Source organism: Sarcophilus harrisii, chromosome 4 (assembly GCF_902635505.1).
Source record: "Sarcophilus harrisii chromosome 4, mSarHar1.11, whole genome shotgun sequence".
Lineage (NCBI taxonomy): Eukaryota > Metazoa > Chordata > Mammalia > Dasyuromorphia > Dasyuridae > Sarcophilus > Sarcophilus harrisii.
Window position 1 is genome coordinate 111,349,737 of NC_045429.1, and position 27,893 is coordinate 111,377,629.

A 27,893-nucleotide genomic window follows, 5' to 3' on the forward strand; every position below is an offset into this window, starting at 1 on the left:
TTAGACTAGTGATTCCTAAATTCTTTCCAGCTCTAAATCTATGATTTTATATCTTATATTTGTATAAAGGTAATTATCTTGGATCTTCAATCCAGCCTTTCTCCAGTATTCTTCCTCTAACTCTTAGCTTAACTTGTCTGTGAATCATTGTGGCTGCCCGCACAATAAATGATTCTGGAATTGTTAAAATATATTTCATATATATAATATCAAGTGAATAACTGTGCAGGCTTCAAAACATGTAGGTGTAAATAATAAAAACAGCACCTGATTGCAATGGTAGACAATCAATAAATAATTATCCACTGTGTCTTAAAGCACTCTGACCCTGAGTGAGCTACAAACTTTAGATTAGAAAAAAGTTCTTACCTTCATGAATCCTACAGTCTGGTAACGATATATTTATTGATGATATTGGTTAGCCATCAAATTGGGGAATTAATAGCTTTATATTTGTGACATTAATATTTTTAGGATGCTTTTTTAAACCTGAGTTATCAGTACTATATATTATTGTTGCTTTCATTTATTAGAAAATTTTACATATTTTTTAATTTTAGCTTTTTGAGTTTATGGCCCATAGCAAATATAAAATTCCATTTAAGTTATTAAATGGTTTGTAAAGGCAGCTTCAGTAGCGATTAAAATTGTTATTTCTGTTTGGGGAGGTTATCGGTCCTTTGTTTATTTTGCACCTACATACATAGTATGACATAGGAAAAACAGCATATGAGATAGGTAAAGTTTTATTTGACGTGATGGAAAAGTGAATAGAACTTTTGTTCTTCCTTGTTAATATTAAACTTAATTAAATTCATTGTACATAACTTTGGGGATGAAACATTTAATAAAATAAACAGTAATGTTTACATAATAAAACATACACAAATAAAGTAACATAAATACATATTCTTTAATTATTGTCCAAATTTAGAGCTAGTTAGGGCATGTGTCTACATAGTCCTGGTATTCAGACCTGGATTTAAATTCTGTTTCTGATACAATCTGTATGACCTTGGGCAAGGCCTGACCTTGCTGGACCCCAGTTTTCCTCTTCTCTGATAGGAGATGGTTGCATTAAATGACTTCTGAGGCTCCTTCTAGCTCTTATTATTTTGGCTAGTATAAAAGCAAATAGTGCAGGATGTGTAAAGATCATCAAAATTATTTAGTATTAGTGTTGTTCTAAGATTGAAAACCTATTTATTACTCGAAAGAAGTGCCTATAGGATTGATTTTAGCTTTTCTTAATACTGTTATTTAGGGAAGAGATGAATAGAAATATATCAAAAATAGGAGAGAATTTGAATAGGAGAGAATTGTTGCCAAAGTGAGCAAAAGATATCAAGAAAAAGACACCATATGGAAGAGACAAACATTTACATTTTACCATGGCTTATTAGGTAGAATAGATTTAAAATCAGTCATAAAGATCTAGGTGTAAACTTAATTCTCTTAATACTGACTAGTTGACTGGTAGAGCTGAGCAAGTAATGTAACCTTTCAAAACCTGTTTCTTTTTATCTATTTCCCCAGTCTTCAAAAAACCATCACTTGACTTATATCTCCTTTATGCCAAACTCCTTAAAGCTTTCTATCATAAGTGCATAAGTCATAAGACACTTCTCCTCTCACTTTAACTCCCTGCAGTTTAGCTTTTGACTTCACTCAACTACTCTCCAAAGTTACCATTCATTTCTTAACCAAATATAATGATCTTTTCTCAGTCTTTTGTAGCCTTTGATCCTGTTAATCACCCCTTTTCACTGTTGTCTTTAGGATTTCATAATGCTTCTCTGTCCTTGTTTTTCCACCTTTCTTATTCCAACTTTTTAATCTTTTTGCTGGATGGATGTTCAGTTTAGTTGTGTCCCCTTACTGTAGGCTTTCCCCAGGATTCTATCCTGAACTCTCTTCATTTTTCTTTTACTTCTGTTCTACTTCTGTTTTACTGGCTGATCTCCTCAAGACCCATGAAATCATTTATCTTTGTGCTGCTGATACTCAAATCTACTTATCCATTCCTAATTTCTTGTCTCAAATCTTCAATTGCATGGTGTACATCTTAAACTGGGTGTGCTAGAGATATCTGATACTTAGCGTATCCAAAAGAACTCAATGTCTTTCTCCTCATGTTCTCCTTCCAAACTTTCCTTTTACTATTAAGATAACCATCATCCTTTAATCAAGGTTGTCATTCACACTTTCTTACCTTCTTTGTTTAATTAGGTACCAAGATCTGTTGTTTCTACCTTTGTAATATCTCTCTAATATACCTCCTTGCCCCCTTTTGGTGCAAGCTCTCATCATCTCCTGCCTCAACTACTGATAAACCTTTCCTCTTGAGGTCTCTCTTTTTCAAGTCTTTCAATCTCTCATTCATTCTCATTATACTAAATGTTCTTTTGAAAGTTCCAGTCTGACCATGTTACCCTTCCCCCCTTAGTCAGTAAACTTCAGTGGCTCCCAGTCATCTCTAGAAACGGGTATAAAATTCTTTTCACAAACCCTTTCATAACCTGCCCCTCTCCCACTTTCCTATTTTTTTCCTAATATGGGACTTTTAATATTCTCTACCGTACCCTACAGACATACTTGTGATCTTTTAACAAGACTATAGAAATTTTCTTAATTTTTCTTTTGTTTAAAAATTTTTTGTTTTAATAATCCTCATCTTTCCTTCCCCCCAATTCAGAACATAGGAACTTCAAAATCTATTACAAATATAGGTAGTCAATCAAAACAAATTTCCCTGCTGTCCATATTTTTAAAAAATTCTTATACTGCATTTTAAGTCCTTCATTTCTCTATTAAAAGTATAGATACAAAGTTTATCATTTTTTAAACTTTTTTTTTTTTGGTGAGAGAATTGGAGTTAAGTAAATTGCCCAGGGTCACACAGCTAGGAAGTGTTGTGTGAGAGACTGGATTTGAACTCAAATTGAGTTCCCTATCATTAATTTAAAAACCAATTTTATTTTAACATATTTTATATATCCTAGGCACTTTCATTAACTCTTCAGTGTGTAAGAAATGCTTTCCTTAATCATAGTCTTCTGGTTTTCCAGGCTTCCTTCAAGTAACAATTGAAAATTCTACCTTTCGCAGGAAGCCTTTTCTGATCTCCCTTAATTCTAGTGTCTTCCCTCTGAAGATTCTATCCATTTTATCCTGTATATAGATTGTTGGTACATAGTTGTTCACATATTGTCTCCTCCATTAGACTTTGAGCTCTTTTATTTCCTCACTGCCTACTTGGTCTAACACATAGTAGCTATGTGTTACATTATGCAGTAAATGCTTCTTTACTTGACTATAAATTTTTTTTTTAATTAAAGCTTTTTATTTTCAAAATATATGCATGGATAATTTTTCAACCTTGACCTTAATAAAATAAAACTTTGTGTTCCAAATTTTCTTCTCCTTCTCCCCACCTCTTCCCCTAGATGGCAAGTAATCCAATATATGTTAAACATGTTAAAATATATGTTAAATCTAATATATACATATTTATTATACAATAAACTTGTTACACAAGAAAAGTCAGATCAAAAAGGAAAAATATGAGAAAGAAAACAAAATGCAAGCAAACAACAACAAAAATAGTGAAAATGCTATGTTGTGATCCATACTCGGTTACCACAGTCCTCTCTCTGGGTGTACTTGGCTCTCTTCATCACAAGATCATTGAAATTGGCCTCAAATTCATTGTTGGAAAAATTTGACTATAAAATGTTGATGACAACTGTAGTGTTTATATTACATAGGGTTGTTGAGGGGCCCAAATGAGATAGTATTTCATTATTAGGCAAAGCTTAGAAATTTTTGTACACATATGTAAAAGGAAAAATGTGTATGGTTATAAAATGGTCTGCACTGTCTATATTAGTTTGATTAAACACGGGATAAGAATTTCTTCCTCCCCTTCTCAGTGCACTAAGAGTAATTAAAGTTTTTAATGATATAAGGATTGGTGTTCATGATTTCACTCAGTTTGACAAATTATTAAATTTGTATTCCAATAACAAAATCTTGAACATTAGCAGTTTGAATTGTGGGGAAGCTGCTGATTATGTGCTTTAGTTAAGTATCGCAGAGAGATTCAAAATCAAAATGACATAGTGGATGGAATCCTGGACTTGAGAGTCTGGAAAACCTGAATTTATTACTGCTTCCTATACATACTGTGTGCCTATGGAAAGTCTCAATTCCTCCACACCTCAATAAAAGGCTAATAACACCTGCCTCATAGTGTTGTGAGAGTCAAATGAGATAACATAGAAAGACTTTTGTAAGCCCTAAGGAGCAATATAAATGCTAGTTACTTTTCATTTCTTTTGTGTCATTTGTTATTTGTAATTTATAATTAGAATTTTTATATGAAAATATGGTGTTTAGTGAATGTTAAATTAGTCTGGTTATCTAATTTTTTCTTGACTGCTTCATATGACACAACTTTTGAAGTGTCATGTAAAGAATATTGGGTGATAGAAGACCTTGGTTCTAGTTTTAGCATTATTAAGTAATCAGCTGAGTGACCTTGTCTGTAAGCCTCTTTTGTCTAAAGGATTGTTATGCTTGATTTTCATGGTCCCTTCTAGTTCTTTGATTCTGTGAATGTTATAGAACTAAAATGAATCAAATTTGGTTGAGTTGATGGATGTTTGGTTACTTTTGGAGGGCTTTTTGATGGCACTCTTAGATCTTAGCTTGGATCTAAGCTCCATATAGTTGTGTGTACTTAGCCCATATTCATTGGGACTGTTTCTGCTATTTATCTGTTGCAAATAATGGTAGTTTTTTTTTTTTTTTAAATAACTTTTTATTGCCAGAACCCATGCCAGGGTAATTTTTATGACATTATCCCTTGCACTCACTTCTGTTCTGATTTTTCCCTTCCCTCTCTCCATTCCCTCCCCCAGATGGCAAGCAGTCCTGTACGGTAGCTTTTGTTTTTAAAAAATGCTATAGCCCAAGGTTACTTTTTATTATTTATATTACACTGATGAGACTTTCTCTAGAATGAATGCTATCCTGTCATACTTGATTCATTTGGGGTTTATAGTCTACTAAAACCCACTGTATCTCCTTTACAAGAACTATTTAATAAATGCTTCCCTTATATGGTATTTATGAAGTAGATTTCTTTGAAACAAAATTTAAGTCTATGTGTATCTCCAAAGTTCTGTGCCATGGAGAATAGCTTCAGAAAAAGAAAAACCCAGGAAAGGAGCCCGTAGTGAAAGCTTGCACTCTTGTTTGTATTCATAATTGCCTAAAGTTAAGACAACAAACAAGGTTAACTCAGAGTTCTGGCCAAGGAGGAGATGATGGAATGAAATACATGATTGGAACATGGCTCTAGAGGGATGGGTATACTTTATTCAAAAGAAACAAAGGTAGAGGTAGGTATTAATGTATTTTAAGAAGCAGTGGGGAGGAGTCCAGATCCTAGTCTCAGAAACTTAGTAGCTGGCTCTGAACAAGCAAGTTATTTAACTAATTGCCATTAAAAACACACACACACACACACACACACACAAAAAAAACTTTGTGAATATGCAGGGTGTGGTGGTGTACATCTTTAATCTCAGGAGATTTGAGGTTGTTAGACACTTTGGACTGAGTACTAAGCTACTATAAGGATTAGATAATTGAATGTCCTTATTACTAAGACCTACCTTAATATAGGTAAACCCTGGGAAGTGGTCAGAAATGAGTACTTTGAAATAAAGCCCATAAGAAGGCACTACACTTCCAATCTGGGCTAGATATGACAATTCAGTCTTAAAGAAACAACAACAAAAGGGGATGGGCTAGAATAGAAGTAATTTTTTTGTCAATATAGTAGAGACCACCTGGAGAAAAAGTAGATGAAAAGTTTGGAGAAAAGGTCACAATCCTTGTTTATAATGTACTGGTATGAAGTAGAAGTGATAGGGTATTTTCATTAGATGAACATTTATTATTCAGTCAATAAGCATTTATTAATTGCCTATCATGTTAAGTGCTGGGTAAGCACCATGCTAAGTGCTAGGCCAACAAAAACAAACAAAAAAAGAACAGTTTCCCCCTATGGACTTCACAGTTTAATGGGGAGAAATAGAATAAATAGTAAAAACAAAATATATATGGAACAAATAAGAAAAAAATTAACAAAGGGAAGTTGGCTCTAGAATTAAGAGCCAATATGAGAGCTTCTAATTAACTCCTTAACTTGTCTTAATGGTAATTTCAAATTTCAAAAGTCAGTGTTATCAAAAAAGGGACAGTTTTAGTTGTATATCTGATTCCCACTATCAGAAATGAATAGATAGCTGGAGTAGAAATAATAGTAAACTTTTAAAAAAAGTTTTCAATATTCATTTTTTTAGAGATCTGAGTTCCAACTTTCTTTCCTTCCCTCCCTCCATTCCCTCTCTCCCAATATAGCAAGCAATGTGGTATGTGGAACCAACAGTTACAGTAAGTGGTGACATTCTGAATGCTGTAGATAAGTTCACTTACCTTGGCAGTATACTTTCCAGGGATATCCCCATTGGAAATAAAATTGACACGCACATTGCCAGAACTAGCTCAGTGTTTGGGAGGCTCTGAAGGAAAGTGTGGTAGAAGAGAGGTATTAGACTGACTACTAAATTGAAGGTCTACAAAGCCATTGTGCTGACCTCAAGTGCCATGCCAGGAAACCTAATTGCTTCCATTTGATTGTCTTAGGAAGATTCTGAAGACCTGAAAGGATAATATACAGAATGCTGAGGAAATGTGGTAAAATATAGAAACTATCCCAAATGTTCATATGGATTTTTGTGTCCGATCTGGGCAGAGCATTCCAAGCTTATGTTGGTCTACTCAACTGTCACAGTAGGACACCCTGTAACTTGGCTGTTAACATAGTCATGTTATTTTGGTCATCTTGAAGACAATCGTATTAAAACATATTTGTACATTAGTAGTGTTGTGAAAGAAGAATCAGAGCAATGATGTGGGGGAGAAACCACTAGGAAAAAAACAAAAAAAAATCTTCAAAAGTGAAGATAATATGCTTCAATGTGCATTCAGACTTCTGAGTTCTTTCACAGGATGTAGATAGCAATTTCCATCATGACTCTTTTGGAATTGGATGACTGTATTGCTGAGAAGAGCTAAGTCTGTTAGTTGATCATTGTGTTGCTGTTATTGTGTATAATGTGCTTATGACTTTGCTTATTTTGCTGAGCATCAGTTCATATAAGTATTTTTAGTTTTTTCTGAAATCTGCTTGTTGATTTTTTTTAAATAGCACAGTAGTATTCCATCACATCCATATGTCACAACTTGTTCAGTCATTCCCCAGCCATTCCACACTTAATGAGCATCCTCTCAGTTTCCAGTTCTTCAACTTCACAAAAAGAAATGCTATAAATATTTTTGTGTATGTGTGTCCTTTTCCCCTTTTTTTATGATCTTTTTGAGATACAGACCTAGTGGTAGTATTATTGAATCAAAGGGTATACAGTTTTATAGTTTCAAATTGCTTTCCAGAATGATCAGTTCACAAATCTATGCATCAGTGTCTGATTTTTCCACATCCTCTCCAATATTTGCCATTTTCCCTTTTTTGTCACATTAGCCAGTCTAACAGTAGTGTAATAGTATGTCATAATTGTTTTGATTTGTATTTCTCTCAGCATAGTGATATAGAGCATTTTTATGTGTCTATAGCTTTAATTTCTTTATATGAAAACTGCCTAAATATTTTTTGACTATCAATCGGGAAATGTGTTGTTAAACATTTTATGTTTTCTATATATTTGAGAAATGAGGCTTCTATCAGAAATACTTGTTATAAAAATTGTTTCCCAATTTTCTGCTTTTCTTCTAATCTTGGTTTCCTTGGTTTTGTTTGTGCAAAACCTTTTCAGCTTAATCAAAATTATCCATTTTGCATTTTTTAATGTTTTCTATCTCTTGATCATAATTTTTCCCTTCTCTCATAGATCTGACAGGCATACTATTCTTTGTTCTCCTAATTTCTTTATGGTATCATCCTTTATGTCTCAATCATGTACCCACTTTGATGATATTTTGGTATACATTGTGAAATGTTGGTCCGAATCTAGTTTGTGTCATATTGTCTTCCAGTTTTCCCAGCAGTTTTTGTTAAATAGTAAACTTTTATCCCCAAAACTGGAGTCTTTGTATTTATCAAAAACTAGATTATTACTGTATCTTGTATACCTAACCTATCACACTGATCAGAATTTTTTTTAGCCAGATGATTCCTTTTTTATAATATAGATCTGATATGGCTAGGTCACCTTCTTTTGCATTTTCTTTTATTAATTACCTTGATATTCTTGACCTTTTGTTCTTCTACAAGAATTTCATTATTTTCTAGCTCTATAATTTTTTGGTGGTTTGATTGGTGTGGAATTGGAGAAGTAAATTGATTTAGCTAGAATTGTTATTTTTTTTTTATATTAGCTTGGCTATATTTATATTATTATTATATTTATTATATTATTTATTATATTATTATTTTACTATATTTACTAATATTATTTATTATATTATTATTATATTTATATTAGTTTGGCTATAATTATTTTAAATGCAATTTCTCTTATTTCTTGCTGCTAGGCTTTGTTGGTAACATGTAGAAATGCTGATGATTTATATGAGTTTATTTTATATCCTGCAACTTTTCCAAAATTTGTTGTTTCAAGTAGTTTTTTAGTTAATTCTTTAGGATTCTCTAATTTTGCCATCATATCTGCTAAGAATGATAAGTTTTGTATCCTTATTCCCTATTCTAATTCTTTCAATTTCTTTTCCATCTATTGTTACTAACACTAATATTTCTAGTACAGTATTGAATACTAACAGTTATATTAGGGATCCTTGTTTCATTCCTGGTCATATCGGGAAGGCTTCTAGATTATCTCTGTTACATATAATGCTTGTTAATGGTTTTAGATTGATACTACTAATCATTTTAAAGAAAACTCCACTTACTCCAATGTTCTCTAGTGTGCCAGGCTTTGGGGTTACAAAGTCAAAATTGAAGGAACCTTTGCCCTCAAGGAACCTATGTTTGATAGATTATAACTTTTGTCTTGAGTCTTATCATGCAATTTGGTAAAGATAAATAGTTTAGAACTTTATAGAATGTTGGAGTTGTATGAAATATCATTTGGTAATTCTGGAATATAAGTGAAATTTCAAATGATCTTTTCTGATTTCTAATTAAGACTTAATCTTCAATTACAGATTCAGTACCTCAAGACAAACACTTATGTGGATTCCAGATTCATTTTTTTCCAGGTATTTTACATTTATATCTCTAATATAATCATTTTTAGAATTTTGATTCTTTGTCATAGAAGTAAAGAGAAAAATTTTTTCCCTCCCTCCCCACTTAGATTTATATTAAAAAAAAAAATGTTAATTGCTTTGAATATAGACTATATTCTGAATACAGGCTTTGGCTCATTTATGTTTATTTCTTAGAATTTCACTTGTAAAACTTGTAAAATATTGACACATGTTAATATTTTAATAAATCACTGAGCCTCCCAAATATAAGCAAAGTGTATGAGTATCATTTAGATTAACCTACTCATTTTATAAATAAGTAAAGTAAGACAATTTTAAGTTACTTGTCTGAAAATCATTTGTCACTTTTAAGTGGCTTGTAAGATCACTGTTTCACTTTTGAAAACTGTTTTCACTGTTTCAATTTTGAAATTCTTCAAAATATTTGTTTATATATTGAGAAATGACGTTTTGAAAGTGGCAATATATGTCTCGTAGAACTATCATGATAGGGGTAGCTAGGTGGTGCAGTGGATGGAGGGCCAACCCTGAAGTCAGGAGAACTTGAGTTCAAATTTGGCTTCAGACACTTAATACTTCCTAGCTGTGTGACCCTGGGCAAGTCACTTAACCCCAATTGCCTTAGCAAAAAAAAAAAAAAATGAAAGAAAGAAAAAAAGAGAAAAAAAATAGGAAAGATCTGTTTAATGTGTTGTCATTAGTTTGAACCAGTTTTCTAACTACTTAAAATAACTTTATTGACCACTTGGCTATTTAGGCCCACTCCTTATATGGGGCTTTGGTAATAAAATATTGTTTAAAAATATTTTCATTTCAAGGTGGGAAGTCAAATACCTCCATAATACAGGGCCGTAAGTTTTATTCATAGAGTGAAATGCATTTGGAAATCTGGAATTAATCATGGCCTTGAATTCTTGATTAGAATGACCTTATTCAGATACTCTATAAAGTATCTGAATTGGTTTTATATAATAACAAACTTAGCATATCCAACATGTTCTAGAGTTTTTTAGTGCATTTTTGAGTTTTTCAAATTTTAATACCTTAAAATTGGCCTAAAAACCTTTGAAACACTGTGTGTGTGTGGGGGGGGGGGGGGGGGGGGGGGGGGGGGGGGGGGGGGGGAGTACTCATACATTTTTAAATTGAGATATTATTCATAGTTGTAGATGTAACTACAGCTTAATGTTTATACTTTCTAGTTTACTGAGTGGCAGAATTTCAACCCTTCGAGATGAAACTGGTGCTGTAAGTATAATACTTTTAATCAAGCATAATCTACATTTCCAAATCTGAACTTGTTTTTGTACAGACTACTTATACATTCCTAAAACTAAAAAAAAATTAATAATCACAAGTGGAATGTAAATACTTAATTTCCCCTTGTCCCCAAGATTTTGATATATTTTGAATTTCATGAGAAACTTCAGCTTTTGGCCCAGGAGTATTAAAATTTAGTTGCCAAAATCTATTTTATAGTTGTAATTATGCTATTTGTTATATTGAGTTATGTATGAGAACAATTATATATAATTATTCTATGATACTTCACTTGGTATGTTCAATTGATGCCATTTTTAGAATATTATTAGTCTTTTAAAAGCATGGATTCCACATACCAGTGAAATCACAGGTCTAACTCAAAATTATTAGGCTAGCTTTTCTTTAAACTCCATTGTTACAGTGAATCTGTGATCTCATCTATCTGGCTTTGCAAATTCTTGATGCCTTTGTGATTGATATTTCTTCAGTACATTGTCTCTTGGCCCTATCCATGCTTTGGAGACTTTCTTTTGGTTAACTTTATGTTGTGTATTTATCAAGGGAGGTTTTCTTCAATTATCCCTTGATGTGTATATATTATTGGCTCATTTTTTTTTCCTGTCAACCATATCTTTGGTAATATCTTTTATAGTTCTCCCTCTTCATCCTCTCCATGGTGTAATTCTTTGTAATGTTTTGCAGCCTGTTTAGGACCTGCCTTTTTATATTGAGCTGAAATCTGCCCTTCTGCAACTTTTTGCCATGTTCATCGTTTTATCCTCTGGAGCAAGTAGAACAACTTTCTTTTTCAGTGTGACAGGCCTTCAAACAAATTGGGACAGTTTTTCTGTCTTCTCTAAATATTTTTTGTTCAAGATTATTGCTCTAGCCAGTCTTTTTTATGTCTTGATTGTGAAGTCCATCACATTTTCTTACCTTTCCTGTAATATTTTCCAACTTATCAATGTTCTTCCTAATGTTTCCCAGACCTGAATGCGGTATTTTAGGTATAATCTGACCAGGAAAGAGCTTAGAAAAATTACTTTTCTCCTGAAATTTTTATATTTATTAGCTTTTTTTGACTGCTCTATTGCATTGCTGACTCGTTGAGTTCACAATTTAATGAAGACTACTTTGGCTGAATCTTTCCCTCCCTGTACTTGCAAAGTTGACTTTCTGAACTTCAGTGTAAGGCTTTGGATTTGTCCCCCTTAATTTTTTTTTTTAAATTTTAAATTAATTATTTTAATACAGGTTGCTTTCTAAATCATATTGGGAGAGAAAAATCATAACAAAGGGGAAAATCCATGGGAGGAAAAAAATGGAAAAAAGAAGTGAACATAGCATGTGTTGATTTACATTACATTAGTTTACATAATGTTGATTACATACATCTCCACAGTTCTTTTTCTTGATGCAGATGGCATTTTTTTTGTCCAAAGTCTTTTGGGATTGTTTTGGATCACTGAACCACTGAGAAGAACTAAGTATTTCTTCTTTTTTTTTTTTTTTTTTTTTTTATTTAATAGCCTTTTATTTACAGGTTATATGCATGGGTAACTTTACAGCATTAACAATTGCCAAACCTCTTGTTCCAATTTTTCACCTCTTACCCCCCACCCCCAGATGGCAGGATGACCAGTAGATGGTTTAATATATTAAAATATAAATTAGATACACAGTAAGTATACATGACCAAACCGTTATTTTGCTGTACAAAAAGAATCAGACTCTGAAATAGTGTACAATTAGCTTGTGAAGGAAATCAAAAATGCAGGTGGGCATAAATATAGGGATTGGGAGTTCAATGTAATGGTTTTTAGTCATCACCCAGAGTTCTTTGGCTGGGTGTAGCTGGTTCAATTCATTACTGCTCCATTGGAGATGATTTGGTTGATCTCCTTGCTGAGGATGACCAGGTCCATCAGAACTGGTCATCATATAGTATTGTTGTTGAAGTATATAATGATCTCCTGGTCCTGCTCATTTCACTCAGCATCAGTTCGTGTAAGTCTCTCCAGGCCTTTCTGAAATCATCCTGTTGGTCATTTCTTACAGAACAATAATATTCCATAATATTCATATACCACAATTTATTCAGCCATTCTCCAACTGATGGACATCCATTCAGTTTCCAGTTTCTAGCCACTACAAAAAGGGCTGCCACAAACATTCGTGCACATACAGGTCCCTTTCCCTTCTTTATAATCTCTTTGGGATATAATCCCAGTAGTAACACTGCTGGATCAAAGGGTATGCACAGTTTGATAACTTTTTGAGCATAGTTCCAAACTACTCTCCAAAATGGTTGGATTCGTTCACAACTCCACCAACAATGCATCAATGTCCCAGTTTTCCCGCATCCCCTCCAACAATCATCATTGTTTTTTCCTGTCATCTTAGCCAATCTGACAGGTGTGTAGTGGTATCTTAGAGTTGTCTTAATTTGCATTTCTCTGATTAATAATGACTTGGAGCATCTTTTCATATGACTAGAAATAGAACTAAGTATTTCAAAACTGATCTTTGCACATTCTTGCTGTAATTATATACAATGTATTCCTGGATCTCTTGTTTTGCTCAGCTCATGTAAATCTTTCCAGCCTTTTCTAAAATCAGCTTGTTCATCATTTTTTATAGAAAATAATATCCCATCATCTTCATATACCACAGCTCATTCAACCAATTCCCTAATTTAGTAATTCCCCAAGATGAATATCTACTTATTTTCCAATTCTTTGTTACCACAAAAAGAGCTGCAACAATTTTTTCACACATGTGGGTCTTTTTTTCCTTCTTTATGGTTTCCTTGGGATACAGATCCAGTAGTGGCACTGCTGGGTCAAAGGGTATGCACAGTTTTTATAGCCCTTTGAACCTAGTTCCAGATTGCTCTCCAGCATGAGTGGATCAGTTCACAACTCCACCAATAATGCATTAGTGTCTATTTCCCACATCTCCTTCAACATTTATTATTGTCTTTTCCTGTCATATTGTGACATAAGTGTGAGTACCTCAGACATGTTTTAATTTGCATTTCTCTATCAATAGTGATTTAGAGCATTTTTTTTTCATGACTATAAATGGCTTTAATTTCTTCATCTGAAAATGATCTGTATTCTTAGACCACATTAATTGGAAAGTCATTTGTATTCTTACAAATTTGACTCAGTTCTTTAAATATTATAGAAATGAAGCCTTTATCAGAAACATTAGCTGTAAAATTTGCTCCAGCTTCCTGATTCCTTTCTAATCTTGACTATATTATTTTTGTTTGTACAAACCCTTTTTAATTTAATGTTATCAAAATTTTCCATTTTGCATTTCATAATGTTCTCTAATTCTTTGGCCATAAATTTTTCTCTTCTCCAAAGATCTTATAGGTAAATTATCCCCTGCTCTCCTTATTTGCTTATAATACTACCCTTTATACTGAAATCATGTACCCACTTTGACCTTATTTTAGTATGGAATATGAGATGTACATTTTTGCTGAGTTTCTGACATATTATTTTCCAATTTTTCCAGCAATTTTTGTGAAATAGTTCTTATCCAGAAACTGGAATTTTATTTAGGGCTTATGCAAATGGTATACAATTACAAAATACTTTTCACACAAATAAAGGCAGCTCTAAACAGCTGGAAAAATAAAAATTGCTCAGGGGAAGGATGAGCTAATGTAATAAAAATGACAATTTTACCTAAATTAGATGGTTTTTTCAGTGTCCTACCAATCAAACTGCCAACTATTTATAGAGCTAAAAAAAAATCCATCTAGAAGAACAAGAGAAGAATTTCAAAGGGATTAATTAAATATATATATATTTATACAAAGGATGGTGACCTAGCTGTATGAGACTTAAAACGCTATTATAAAGCAACACTCATCAAAACTATAAATATATAGTACTGACTAAGAAATAATGGAAGATCAGTGGATAGGTTAGATACACGACACAATAATCAATGACTATAATAATCTAGTGTTTGATAAACCCCATTAACTTTTTATCTTGCTAGATTTGACCAATTATTCTATTCTTTCATGAGTCGTTTGGGTCTTAATTATATTATCCATTGGATCAATTATAATTCTGTCATCTGTAAATTTAATTATTATGTAATCTATGTCTTTAAACATATAGTTGATAAAAAATATTATCCTGCAAAAGACTAAGCACAGATTCTTGAAGCAGTTTACTAGATAAACATACTTCTAGATGACACCAAATCATTAATGACAACTCTGGATTCATCTTTTCTGTAGTAATAGCAATAAAGATTTTCCCATATGTTTGTTAAAATTGTTTGTAAAAAAAAATTGTAAAATATGTTTGTTAAAGTCCTCCATATATCTACAGTATTCTCTAGATTCGCCAGTCTAGTAAACTAGTAAATAAAAAAAAAAAAAGTTAATTTGCTTAGTCTGGTTTGACCAATTCTTGTAATCAAGATTTCTTGGTCTTAATGTTCAAAAGTCAACCCTAAAAGAATATAGAACTTGCTTTGTAGAATATAGACTGAAATTGGAATGAATCAGAAATGATAAATATGAGGAAATCAAAGAATGAAAAGACAACAAATCTAGGGGAAAACATACATAATGAGTACAATATTACAAAAGATGTGAACAGTAAAATGGAACAATATAAAATATAATGCCCATGCTTGGACCTGGAGAAAAGGTGAGTAAATAAATATATTTCTTTCCCTTCACTGTACAAGTGAAGAGATTGCATGTGCAATATTGCATGTGCTGATTTATGTATTGGTTAGTTTGACTGAACCAGTTCCCCCCTCTTAGGTTTTGATAAAAAAAGAAAGATTTTCTGGGTAAAAGGAAGGAATATATCTGGAAATGAATAATATTTAAAATGCAGTAATTATGTTTTTAGTTTTAGAAATTTTCCAGAAATTGAACTTATGTTCATTGAGCCTACAATTTGCAAAGTCCATTATTTTATTTTGGGAATATCAGGACTTTTACCATTCTCTAGTTTTATAACATCTTTTCTATTTTTTCATGATCTTTCACAATTCAAGAATATGAATTAGTCGGTTGGTTTATTTATTACTTGTCAGTTCATTTAGTTCCCTGGGATGTCTAACCTTAACATAATTTCAATTTATCAAGGGTAACTGGCTTTTTTCTCTTACTATCCCTTCTTAATTGTAATGAGTTTCTACTCCCTAGTAGCCTTCCCCCCCATTTCAAAGATCAAAAGAAGAGTTTGGATTTATCTTTTTTGTCTTCCCCTATTAGGTCATAACCTCCCTGAAGGCAGGAGTATTTTATTTTTCTTTTTATCTTCCACACTTAGCACAGATGTTAGTCTTAGTTTTTAATAAGTCTTGAGAGGCTGTCTTTTCACCTTATAAATGCCAGCTCTGAAAATACAGCACTTTCTGTAATGCTGTAGCAGATGCACTGAGGTCTGGTCCAAGCACTTATGGCTAATTACCAATTGGACAATACTCTATTAATATATGCTTGGAGAAAGAATGGCCCCGCCCATTCTCTATGCAAGTTTGATGTATAGGAGATTGGGTGGAGGATTTGGTGGGTGGAGTGTGAGAGCCAGAGGCGCACTGTTGGCAGGATTTGTGTGGGACTGCTCTCACTTCTTATCCGGATTCCCCTTCACCTCCACAAAGAATAAAGATCAAGGCCTTTTGTTTATCCTGACTCTGGCTGATTTTAAAATACCCTACACGCAAAATGCAGTCAACCTAATTTTCATTTATTATTAGATACTTTCTCAATAGGAACTAGGAATAAAAGGAAGCTCTCTCTTCTAACCTTATTTCTTTACAGTAGGTTTTTTCCTAGGCTGAACTCTAGATTGCCTGTACCATGTTCCCAGAAATGTCTTAATTCTGGAAGTTTACTTCAGCCCTGGAATTCACACCTTCTACCTTTACAGCTTCTCCTGTTTGGGTTGTTCCTATTAGAAATTTCACTTAAGTGGGATGATAGGCCAGCCATATTTTTATTCCTTTGTTGGCTTTATTCAACTTTCTTTATTTTATCTTCCCATTCTTTTCAATTTCATTGTATGTGTTGTCTATTCTTATTAGAAACTCTATGAGGGAAAGAACTGTATTTTCTTTTGTTTTATTTGTTCTACCAGGGCTTAATATAGTGCCTGATACATGGTAAACATTTAGATGTTTGTTGACTATTGGCCAGGTTTCACAATTCTGCTGTTATTATTGACTCTTTTAATGCTACTTATTCTATTTGTTGCCAGATCTTATCATTTCTAATTCCTTAACATCTTCCCATCTGTTCCCATCTCTCTATCTAAACAGCCTCCAACCTAAATTCAGGCCATCATCCCCTTTCACCTATACTACTATAAATAATCTCTTAATTGGCCTTTTGTCTCAAGTTTTTCCCATTCTAGTCTATGTACTATACCATAAACCAAATGATTTTCCTCAAGTGCAAGTATAACTTGGTATACTTAAGTCATTCAATTCCAGTGGTTCCTTTTTATTGTCAGGATTAAATCTAAACTCTTCTATTTCAAATGTGAAATTCTTCTTAACCTGATTCAACTTTCATGTTATTTCTTACAAACAACATTATTGTCTTCTGAATTTGTATTTTGGAGTAGCTTTTAAAGGTAAAGGGTTTTTTTGGTTTTCTCATTTTTTTCTAGTTTATTTTTTGACTTTGAAGTTTATGTGAAAATTGGACTGTGCTTCAGGTGTGGAGAGAAGTACTTTCCCAAGCTTCAGGCTTTTTAGGGGCTGCTATTTTCAGAGCTAGTTCTAAGGGTCTGCAAATTTTTGGTGTTTCTAAGGTGCTGTTATTTGGGGAAGGGTGTTGGTTACTGTATTCTTGCTCTGCTCCCTGATCTTTACCTAGGAAGGGCCCCTGCTCCCTGTAGCCACAAGTACTAAAGCCCCTCCTGACCCTGGATTTGTGATTAGGCCATCATTTTTCACCATTTCCAGATCAGTTATTTTTCTCATGAGATGTTTCACATTTTCTTGTACTTTTTCATTCTTTAATCTTTATTTTTTCTTGCTGTCTCATGGAGTCATTATCTTCTACTTGTCCAATTCTAGTTATTAAGGAATTATTTTCTTAAGTGAGCTTTTGTATCTCCTTTTCCATTTGCTTAATTTTGCTTCATTATTTGGTTGTTTGAACTTAAGGTTTTGCCAGATGTGTGTATGTTGGGTGGTTTATTTCCCATTTAAACAGCCAATGTTCCTTGTAATGTTCTTTGTTGGTTTTTCTGGAAATCTCTGGGGCAGCCTGTTTCAGTAGAATAATCACCACAAGAATAGCCAGGTGTTAAAGTCCAAATCTTTTATTATCTCCTTCACAATCTAGTTTCCTTGCTTAGGGCTCAGGCTAGCTTTCTTAGAGGCCTCCCGGAGTCTTGGTTTCAGTGGAGAAATGAAGGAGGAGAGCCTTGTCACCAAGGTGGTGCAAGATGGGATAAATGAATCTGGCTCTCCTTGGTTCCTAGAGCTTGAGCTCCTGCCTCCAGTCCTCTTGTCTTCTCTGGCTCTAACTCTGGCTGAATTTGTTCTGGCTTATATGATTTCTTATGATTACATTATCATAGGTGTGAATCTTGTAGAACTCTATTAAGCACTAAATACATGTACTGAATTAGAAAACTATTAAGCACTATGCTAAACTAGATAACCATTGTATTTATCAATTCCACTGACTTAACACCTTGTAAGAATCCTTGTTTCAAGTTCAGAGTTCTGGCCCATAACACTTCCTCTGCTTTGAAACTGAGTAGAGCCCCTGCTGTCTTATGACCAACTATAAGTGCTTCCTTCTGCCTTAGAATTGCAACTTGGTATTGTTTATGGGCTATTGTATGTGCTTTAATATTTTTTATTTTAATTTTTAACAATAGCTTTTTATTTTCAAAATACATGCAAAAATGGTTTTCATCATTCATCCTTGCAAAACCTTATATTCCAAATTTTTCTCCCTCCCTTCCTCCCATTCCCCCTCCTCTCAGATAGCAAGTAATCCAATATAAGCTAAACATGTGCAGTTCTTTTAAACATATTTCCACATCTGTCATGCTACACAAGAAAAATCAGATCTGAACTAAGGAAGATAGATGGTGGAGAGTAGATGGGCTTTATGTGACCTCCTCTGAACTTCCCTCAAATTAGCAGCAAATTAAGCCTCTAAACTGGTTTTGGAGGGACAGAACCCACAAATATTTGAAGTAAAACAAATTTCCAGAAGACAATATTCTAGAAAAACTTTAGGAACAGTCTGTTTCAATCAGGCAGGGGGGAAAGATTGTCAAACCCAGACTGCAGCACAAGGAGCTGGTGTGTGGAGCCAGAGCGTTGCAGCATCTGCATACTGAGGAATCTATTGTGAAGCTCTAAGGCTACTCTGTCCTAGTTGTAAATCAGTGGTTTAGCAGATTGGCTGTAAGATACCCAAAAGCAAATTCAAAATGCAATTTTTTTTATTATTAACTTTTTATTGACAGAACCCATGCCAGGGTAATTTTTTACAACATTATCCCTTGCACTTACTTCTGTTCCGATTTTTCCCCTCCCTCCCTCCAACCCCTCCCCCAGATGGCAAGCAGTCCTATATGTGTTAAATAGGTCACGGTATATCCTAGATTGTTGTTGAGGCATATAATGATCTCCTGGTTCTGCTCATTTCATTTAGCATCAGTTCATGTAAGTCTCTCCAAGCCTCTCTGTATTCATCCTGCTGGTCATTTCTTACAGAACAATAATATTCCATACCATTCATATAACACAATTTACCCAACCATTCTCCAATTGATGGGCATCCATTCATTTTCCCAGTTTCTATCCACTACAAACAGGGCGGCCACAAACATTTGCAAAATGCAAATTTTAAGCCACTGAGCCCCAGAAGAATGCTGAATCTGGCTGTGATTACCCACCACCAGAAGTCAGTCAGAAACATTGGCTTCAGGGCAAACTCAAGTGACTGTAACCCCTTTGCCTTAAGAGCAGACCTCAACCTTTAAAAAAAAAAAAAAAAGCAAAAAGAACGGTGACCACAGACAGCTTTTATGGAGAGAGAGAACAACAGACTTCAAACCTTGAGATTCCTAAAGGCAAACCAGGTCCAGATGAAACCCCAAAGAGTGATGTGAGTTGGTCTCCATTTCACAAGGCTCTCTTGGAAGAATTCAAAAAGGATCTTAAAAGAGAGCTAAAAGAAAATGGGGAAAGGAAATGAGATCTTTGCAAGAGGGTATGGAAAAGGAAAACCAGGAATTATCTGAAGAAAACTTCTTACAAAATAGATTTGATGAAATGGAAAAAGCACATAACTCCTTACAAAATAGATATGAAAAACGGAATTTGTGAAATGGAAAAAAAAAATGCAGTATACAAAACAACTCATTTAAGAATTCAATTGGTCAAATACAAAAAGAACTACAAAAGATAACTGAAAAAAAAATTCACTAAAAATTATAATTGAACAAATGGAAATGAATGATTCAATAAGACACCACGAATCAGTCAAAAAAATGAAAAAAAAAAAAAAAAGAAAATATAAAATAGCTCATTAGGCAAACAACTGACCTAAAAGTAGATAAAGGAGAGACAATCTAAGGATCATTGGACTTCCTGAAAACCATGATGAAAAAAAACAGCCTACACATCATCAAGGAAAACTTCCCTGATGTCCTAGAACCAGAAAGTAAGATGGCCATTGAAAGACTTCACCAATCACCTCCTGAAACTCCAAAATGAAAACTCCAAAAAATATCATAGCTAAATTTTAGAATTATCAGATCAAGGAAAAAATATTGCAAGCATCCAGAAATAAATAAATTCAATACCGAGGAGCCACAATCAGGATTACCCAGGAACTAGCAGTTTCCACCTTAAAAGGATTGAAGAGCTTGGAATCTGATATTCTGAACGGCAAAAGAACTTGGATTACAGCCAAGAATCAATTATCCAGCTAAATTGAGCATTATCTTTCAGGGAAGAAGATGAACATTCAATGATACAGGTGAATTTCATTTATTTCTGATGAAAAGGCCAGAGCTGAACAAAAAGAATTGATCTCCATTATATACCTCAACAACGATACTGTATGGCGATGTATTCTGATGGAAGTGGATTTTTTCAACAAAAAGATCTAACTCAGTTTCAATTGATCAAGGATGGACAGAAGCAGCTATACCCAAAGAAAGAACACTGGGAAATGAGTATAAACAGTTTGCATTTTTTTTTTCTTCCCAGGTTATTTTTTACTTTCTGAATCCAATTCTTCCTGTGCAACAAGAGAACTGTTTGGTTATGGACACATATATTGTATCTAGGCTATACGGTGACATATTCAACATGTATAAGACTGTTTGCCATCTGGGAGAGGGGGTGAAGGGAGGGAGGGGAAAAGTCAGAATAGAAGTGAGTGCAAGGGATAATGTTGTAAAAAAAATTACCCAGGCATGGGTTCTGTCGATAAAGTTATAATAAAAAAAAAAATTGATCTCCAAATGATAAAACTTAAGAGAAGCATAAAAAGGTAAAAAGGAAAGAACTCTTGATAACTATATCTCTTATGGATATGCTTAGAGAGTGCAAGTATAATTTGATTTTATTGTGATATTATGAAAAAAAAATAAATGTAGAAAGGGGATTGTACTGGAAAAAGAGGAAAGGAGAGGTAAAATGAGGGAAATTACATCTCTTGAAGAGGCAAAAACCTTTTGTAATTGAGGGAAATAAAGGAGAGGACGAACATTGTGTGAATCTTACTCATCAGATTTGGCTCAAAGAGAGACTATCAGACATATTTGGTTTCACAGAGAAACTTATCTTACCTGATAGGGAAGTGGGAGGGAAAAGGAAAGGGGAAAGGGACTGTTAAGGGGAAGATCTGTTTGAGGGAGGTGGTTGTTAGAAGCAAAATACTGGGGAGGTGGGAAAGGGAGAAAGGAAAGAGAAAAGCATAACTGGGTAAATAAGATGGCAGGAAATACAGAATTAGTCTTTTAAACTGTGAATGTGAATGGGATGAACTCTCCCATAAAATGGAAGCAGATAGCAGACTGGATTAAAAGCCAAAATCCTACAGTATGTTGTTTACAAGAAGCACATTTAAAGCAAAATGATACAGGGTAAAAGTAAAAGGCTGGAGCAGAATCTATTATGCTTCAAGTGAAGTAACAAAAGCAGGAATAGTGATCCTGATTTCAGATCAAACAAAAGCAAAAATAGGTCTAATTAAAAGAGATAAGGAAACTATATCTTGTTAAAAAGTACCATAGATGATAGAGCAATATCAGTACTTTACATAATATGCACCTAGTGGTATAGCATCCAAGTTCCTAGAGGAGAAGTTTAAGAGAGCTGCAAGAATAAATAGACAGCAAAACTATACTAATGGGGAATCTTAACCTTGCTTTCTCAAAACTAGATAAATCGAACCACAAAATAAATAAAAAGAAGTTAAGGAGGTAAGTAGAATTTTAGAAAATTAGGGAATTATAAGCCTATTTCCCTGATGAATATTGATACAAAAATCTTAAATAAAATATGAGCAAAGAAATTCCAGAAACTCATTCCCCAGAATACTACACCATGACCAAGTAGGATTTATACCAGGAATGCAGAGCTGGTTCAATATTAGGGAAAACTATTAGCAAAATTGACTATATCAGTAACCAAACAAAAAATTCATATGTTTATCTTAATAGATGCAGAAAAAAGCATTTGATAAAATCCAACATCTATTCCTATTAAAAACATTAGAGAATATAGGAAGAAATGCATTTTTTCTTAAAATGATTAGTAGCTTCTATTTAAAACCATCATATGTAATGGGAACAAATTAGAACCATTCCCAATAAGATAAGGGGTGAAACAAGGTTGTCCACTATTACCATTACTATTCAATATTGTATTAGAAATGTTAGCTTTGGCAATAAGAGTAGAAAAAGAGATTAAAGAAATTAGAGTAAGTAATGAGGAAATCGAATTATCACTCTTTGGAGATGATATGATGATATACTTAGAGAACCCCAGAGAATCAACTAAAAAACTATTAGAAACAACTCACAACTTTAGCAGAGTTGGAGGATACAAAATAAATTCACATAAATCATCAGCATTTTTATATATTACCAAGAGTCCAGCAGCAAGAGATACAAAAACAGATTCCATTCACAATAACTATAGATAGTATAAACTATTTGGTCATCTATCTGCCAAGGGAAAACCTGGAACCATATGAACACAACTACAAAACACTTTATATACAAATAAAGTCAGATCTAATCAGTTGGGAAAATATCAAGTGCTCATGGGTAGACCAAGTGAATATAATAAAAATGACAATACTACCTAAATTAATCTACCTATTTAGTGCCATAACAATCAAACTTTATTTCTATTATTTTACAAATCCAGAAAAAATAATAACTTTAAAGTTCCTTTGGAAGAATAGGTCAAGATTTCCAAGGGAATTAATGAAAAAAAAATGCAAGTGAAGTTGGCCTAATGGTGTTAGATCTAAAACTATATTATAAAATCGTGTTCATCAAAGCCATTTGGTACTGGTTAAGAAATAAGAGAAGTTGATCAGTGGAATAGGTTAGGTTCACAGGACAAAATATTCAATGACTATGGTATTCTAGTGTTTGACAAACCCAAAGACCCCAACTTTTGGAATAAAACCTCAAAATTTAACAAAATTGCTGGGAAAATTGGAAACTAGTATGGCAGAAACTAGGCAGTGACCCACATCTAACACCATATACCAATATAAGGTCGAAATAGGTTCATGATTTAGACATAAAGAGTGATAATATAAGCAAATTAGAAGAACATAGGATAGTTTACCTCTCAAATCTGTGGAAAAGAAAGGAATTTTCAAATGAAGAAATTGAAACCGTTTCTAGTCATATGAAAAGATGCACTAAATCACTATTGATCAGAGAAATGCAATTTAAGACAACTCTGAGATACCATTACACACCTCTCAGATTGGTAAGATGACAAGAAAATGTAATGACGATTGTTGGAGGGGATGTGGGAAAACTGGGACACTAATACATTGTTGAAGGAATTGTGACGGGTCCCAACCATTCTGCAGAGCAATTTGGAACTATGCCCAAAGTATTATCAAACTGCATACTATTTGATCCAGCAGTGCCTCTACTGGGTCTATATCAAAGAGATCTTGCAGGAGGGAAAGGGACCCACAGGGGCAAAAATGTTTGTGGCAGTTGTTTTTGTAATGGCAAGAAATTGGAAACTTGAGTGGATGCCCATCATTTGGAGAATGGCTAAATAAGTTGTGGTATGTGAATGTTATGGAATATTATTGTTCTATAAGAAATGATCATCAGGATGGTTTCAGAGAGGCCTGAAGAGACTTACATGAACTTTTGCTAAGTGAAATGACCAGAACCAGGAGATCATTGTACACGGCAACAAGATTCTATGAGGATCAATTGATGGACATGGGTCTTTCCAACAATGAGGAGATTCAGGCTTGTTCCAATGATCTTGTATTGATGAGAAAGAGCACTGTGGGAAATGAGGGTGGCTTACAACATAGCATTGTTACTATTTTTGTTTTAGTTTGTTTGAATTTTTTTTTTTTTTACTTTTTAATCTGATATTTCTTGTGCAACAAGATAATTGTGTAAATATATATGCCTATTTAAAAAAAGAAAAAAGAAAAATCAGATAAGAAAGGGGAAAAAATACGAAAGATAAAAATCAGCAAGCAAGGAACCAAAAGTGAAAATATTATGTCATCCTCTGAGATACCACTACACACCTGTCAGATTGGCTGGAATGACAGGGCAAGATAATGCGGAATGTTGGAGGGGATGTGGGAAAAAAGGAACACTAATACATTGTTGGTGGAATTGTGAATACATCCAACCATTCTAGAGAGCAATTTGGAAGTATGCTCAAAAAGTTATCAAATTGTGCATACCCTTTGACCCAGCAGTGTTTCTACTGGGTTTATGTCCCAAAGAAATCTTAAGGAAGGGAAAGGGACCTGTATGTGCAAGAATATTTGTGGCAGGTCTCTTTGTAGTGGCCAGAAACTGGAAACTGAATGGATGCCCAATCAATTAGAGAATGACTGAATAAATTGTGGTATATGAATATTATGGAATATTATTGTTCGATAAGAAATAACCAGCAGGATGATTTCAGAAAGACCTGGAGAGACTTACATGAACTGATGCTGAGTGAAATGAGTAGGACCAGGAGATCAGTATATACTTCAACAACAATACTATATGATGATCAATTCTGATGGAAGTGGCAATCTCCAACAATGAGATGAACCAAATCAGCTCCAATAGAGCAGTAATGAATTGAACCAGCTATACCCAGCGAAAGAACTCTGGGAGATAACTATGAACCATTACATAGAATTCCCAATCCCTCTATTTTTGTCCGCCTGCATTTTTGATTTCCTTCACAAGCTAATGGTACACTATTTCAAAGCCCGATTCTTTTGTACAGCAAAATAACTGTTTGGACATGTGTATATATATATATATATATATATATATATATATATAGTATTTAATTTATACTTTAACATATTTAACATATATTGATCAACCTGCCATCTGGGGGAGGCGATGGGGGAAAGGAGGGGAAAAATTGGAACAAAAGGCTTGGCAATTTTCAATGCTGTAAAATTACCCATGTATATAACTTGTAACTAAAAAGCTATAATTTAAAAAAAAATAAGAAAGAAAGGAAGAAAGAAAGAAAATACTATGTCATGTTCCGCATTCAGTCTCCATAGTCCTCTCCTTGGATGCAGAGGGCTCTCTCCATCTCACATCTATTGGAATTAGCCTGATTCACCTTATTGTTGAAAAGAGCCAAGTCCATCACAGTTGATCATCATATAATCTTGTTGTTGTTGTGTATAATGTTCTCATTTCGCTGAGCATCAGTTTGTATAAGTCTTTCCAGGCCTTTCAGAAATCATTCTACTGATCATTTTTTACATACCGGTAATATAGATATATTAATGTTTTAATAATTATATCAATAATATATATACATACATACACCATAACTTGTATTCAGCCATTTCTCAAGCAACGGGCATCGTTTATGTTTCATTCTTGAAAATCATAACATCAGTGAGGTGATGCCATGATGTGCAAGTGAACTGGATTTAAATGAGGGAGGGCTGTGCAAAGACATCTGCCTCAACTTTCTCCTCTATAGCCATCGGGGCCCAGTAGCCAGATATAAATCAGGATGACTAGAGATGGCCTTTGATGTAGTGGGAGATGTTGATCTTTTAAGCCAAGCTAGGTCTCAGTGATTTAAGACTAGGTAAGAAATGGGAAGAAAATGGCCTCTTTTACTACTTAGTAAAAAAAAAAAAAATGTGGGAGAAGACCCTTGGGTTTTCTGAGAATTACTCTAGCTTTGTTGCCTCTGGACAAAGATCTTTGCAGGCTACACATGCTTCTTCCATGTTTTGGTTTAGTTGTGAGTGGGTTTGGTAATCTTGGCAGATGCTGACTTTGTGACTTCTTTTCTATTGTCTTCAGAAAACTGGTGGTTTACTTTTTGTGTATCTCTGGAGTGGTTAAAAGTTATTTGGATTTTTAGCTTATTGTTTGAACTAAAGGGTTTTTGCTAGATATGTGGATGCTAGGTGGTTTATCTTCCGTTCAGACAGGTATCTTAACTTGAAATACTGTATAACTCCAGTCCTTCCCTCCTTACCCCCTTTTTCTGGGCTATCACTAAGTCCCTGAGAAGAAATAGTAGCCAGCTTCCGGAGAACCTACTTGTCAGTGGATGTGAATAGTCATCTAGGAGCATGTGTATTTAAGGAAAATCTTTTTAATAATTAGGTTCCCTCAAAATGGAATTCGCAAACTTGAGAGGGTACTGGATTCTCTCTTAGTGGAGCTGGAAGAACAACTTATCAGATATTATGCAGTAAATTTTTGCTCATGTTGAACAATATAACCAAATCTAAGATTTTGTATTAATTTTTATATGAAGTATGAATATTTCATAGTCATGACTCAAATAATTTTCATGTATTATTATTTAGGGAAATTTTCGACTGGGAAGGTACCTCTAGAGAATATCTTTATATCTTCTATATTCTTAATTTTCAAATGAGTAAACTTCCCCTCCCTCAAACATCAATTTGATTACCCAGAATGCCCATATATAGAAGCATTTTTTATGTATTTGACATAATAGAATTTGAAGTCTAATTTGTATTAATAAAATAATAATACTATTGTACATAAAACAAATAATGATATAAAGCTTTTTTTTCCTACAACAGATATTTATTGATAGAGATCCAGCAGCATTTGCACCCATTTTAAACTTTCTTCGAACTAAAGAGCTTGATTTGCGGTAAGAAGCACATCTGTTTTTCATTAAATTTCATTATTGTTTGAATCTAAAATTTTTTGTATGTATTTGGGAAAAAAAAGTGAAGGGCCTTTCTGAGTTACACAATTTTTTTGTTTTATCCATAGATTCCTACTGGATGTTATTACTTTGGCATGTCTAATTTTTTTCATAGGAATTATTTGACTACTTCTACTACTTTTGTTATCTGTTTTATTCCTCAAGATTAATGTTCACTAAGGAATCTTTTAATCCTTTTTGATAAGTAATTTTATACTTTAAAACTAAAATGTACATAATGTATTTTGTTCCAAAATAATTTAGAATGTTTAGTAACTGCCTTGGTCTTTCATTTGCATTTGTACTACTTGATGAACTCTGACTTTTGTTTGTATGTTTTCTATATTAGTAGGATAAAGTGACACTGTTTATTTTAAATCCACTACAGTTTGGGCTACCCTGCAATTTACTTGTGAAAGATAGGGTTAATCAATTTGTTTATGCCTGCTTTCTGATTTCCTGAGACTTGCTATCCTGTTTCATTCAACCCTCTTCATGGACTCGTGTAAATTTTCAAAATTGTTCATATTGAGCGAGGTTACAGTGCATTGAACATTGTAAACACTTAACAAAAATTTGCTAAATTACATAATATTGCAGATTAGAAATACAGTTATTACTCCATAATTCGTCTTTCACTTCATAGTTGGCAATGTCTTTCCTTATTTAGATATCCTGTATCCAAAGATCTTGGTCTCTGTCCTCAAATACTTATATTTCTTTTATTCTGAAACTCAGTTCTAGGTCTATTAGAAAAGACTGACTACTGCCCTGCTGGTACTAGATACATTCAAACTCTTATACGCTCTGTAATTATTCACTTGCTCCCATGGACGTCCTTGCACTTTGATTTAATTATTCAATTC

At 33.6% G+C, this 27,893-nt stretch overlaps 1 protein-coding gene across 1 annotated transcript in view; it reads left to right on the forward strand.

Moving 5' to 3' along the window:
- KCTD3 (potassium channel tetramerization domain containing 3) overlaps positions 1–27,893 on the forward strand; it is a 71,955-nt gene that overhangs the window by 1,463 nt on the left and 42,599 nt on the right. The window contains exons 2-4 of the mRNA XM_003767692.4: positions 9,253–9,306; positions 10,521–10,566; positions 26,897–26,970. Of these exons, the coding sequence (XP_003767740.2) occupies positions 9,253–9,306; positions 10,521–10,566; positions 26,897–26,970 (174 nt within the window). The remainder of the gene's footprint in view (positions 1–9,252; positions 9,307–10,520; positions 10,567–26,896; positions 26,971–27,893) is intronic.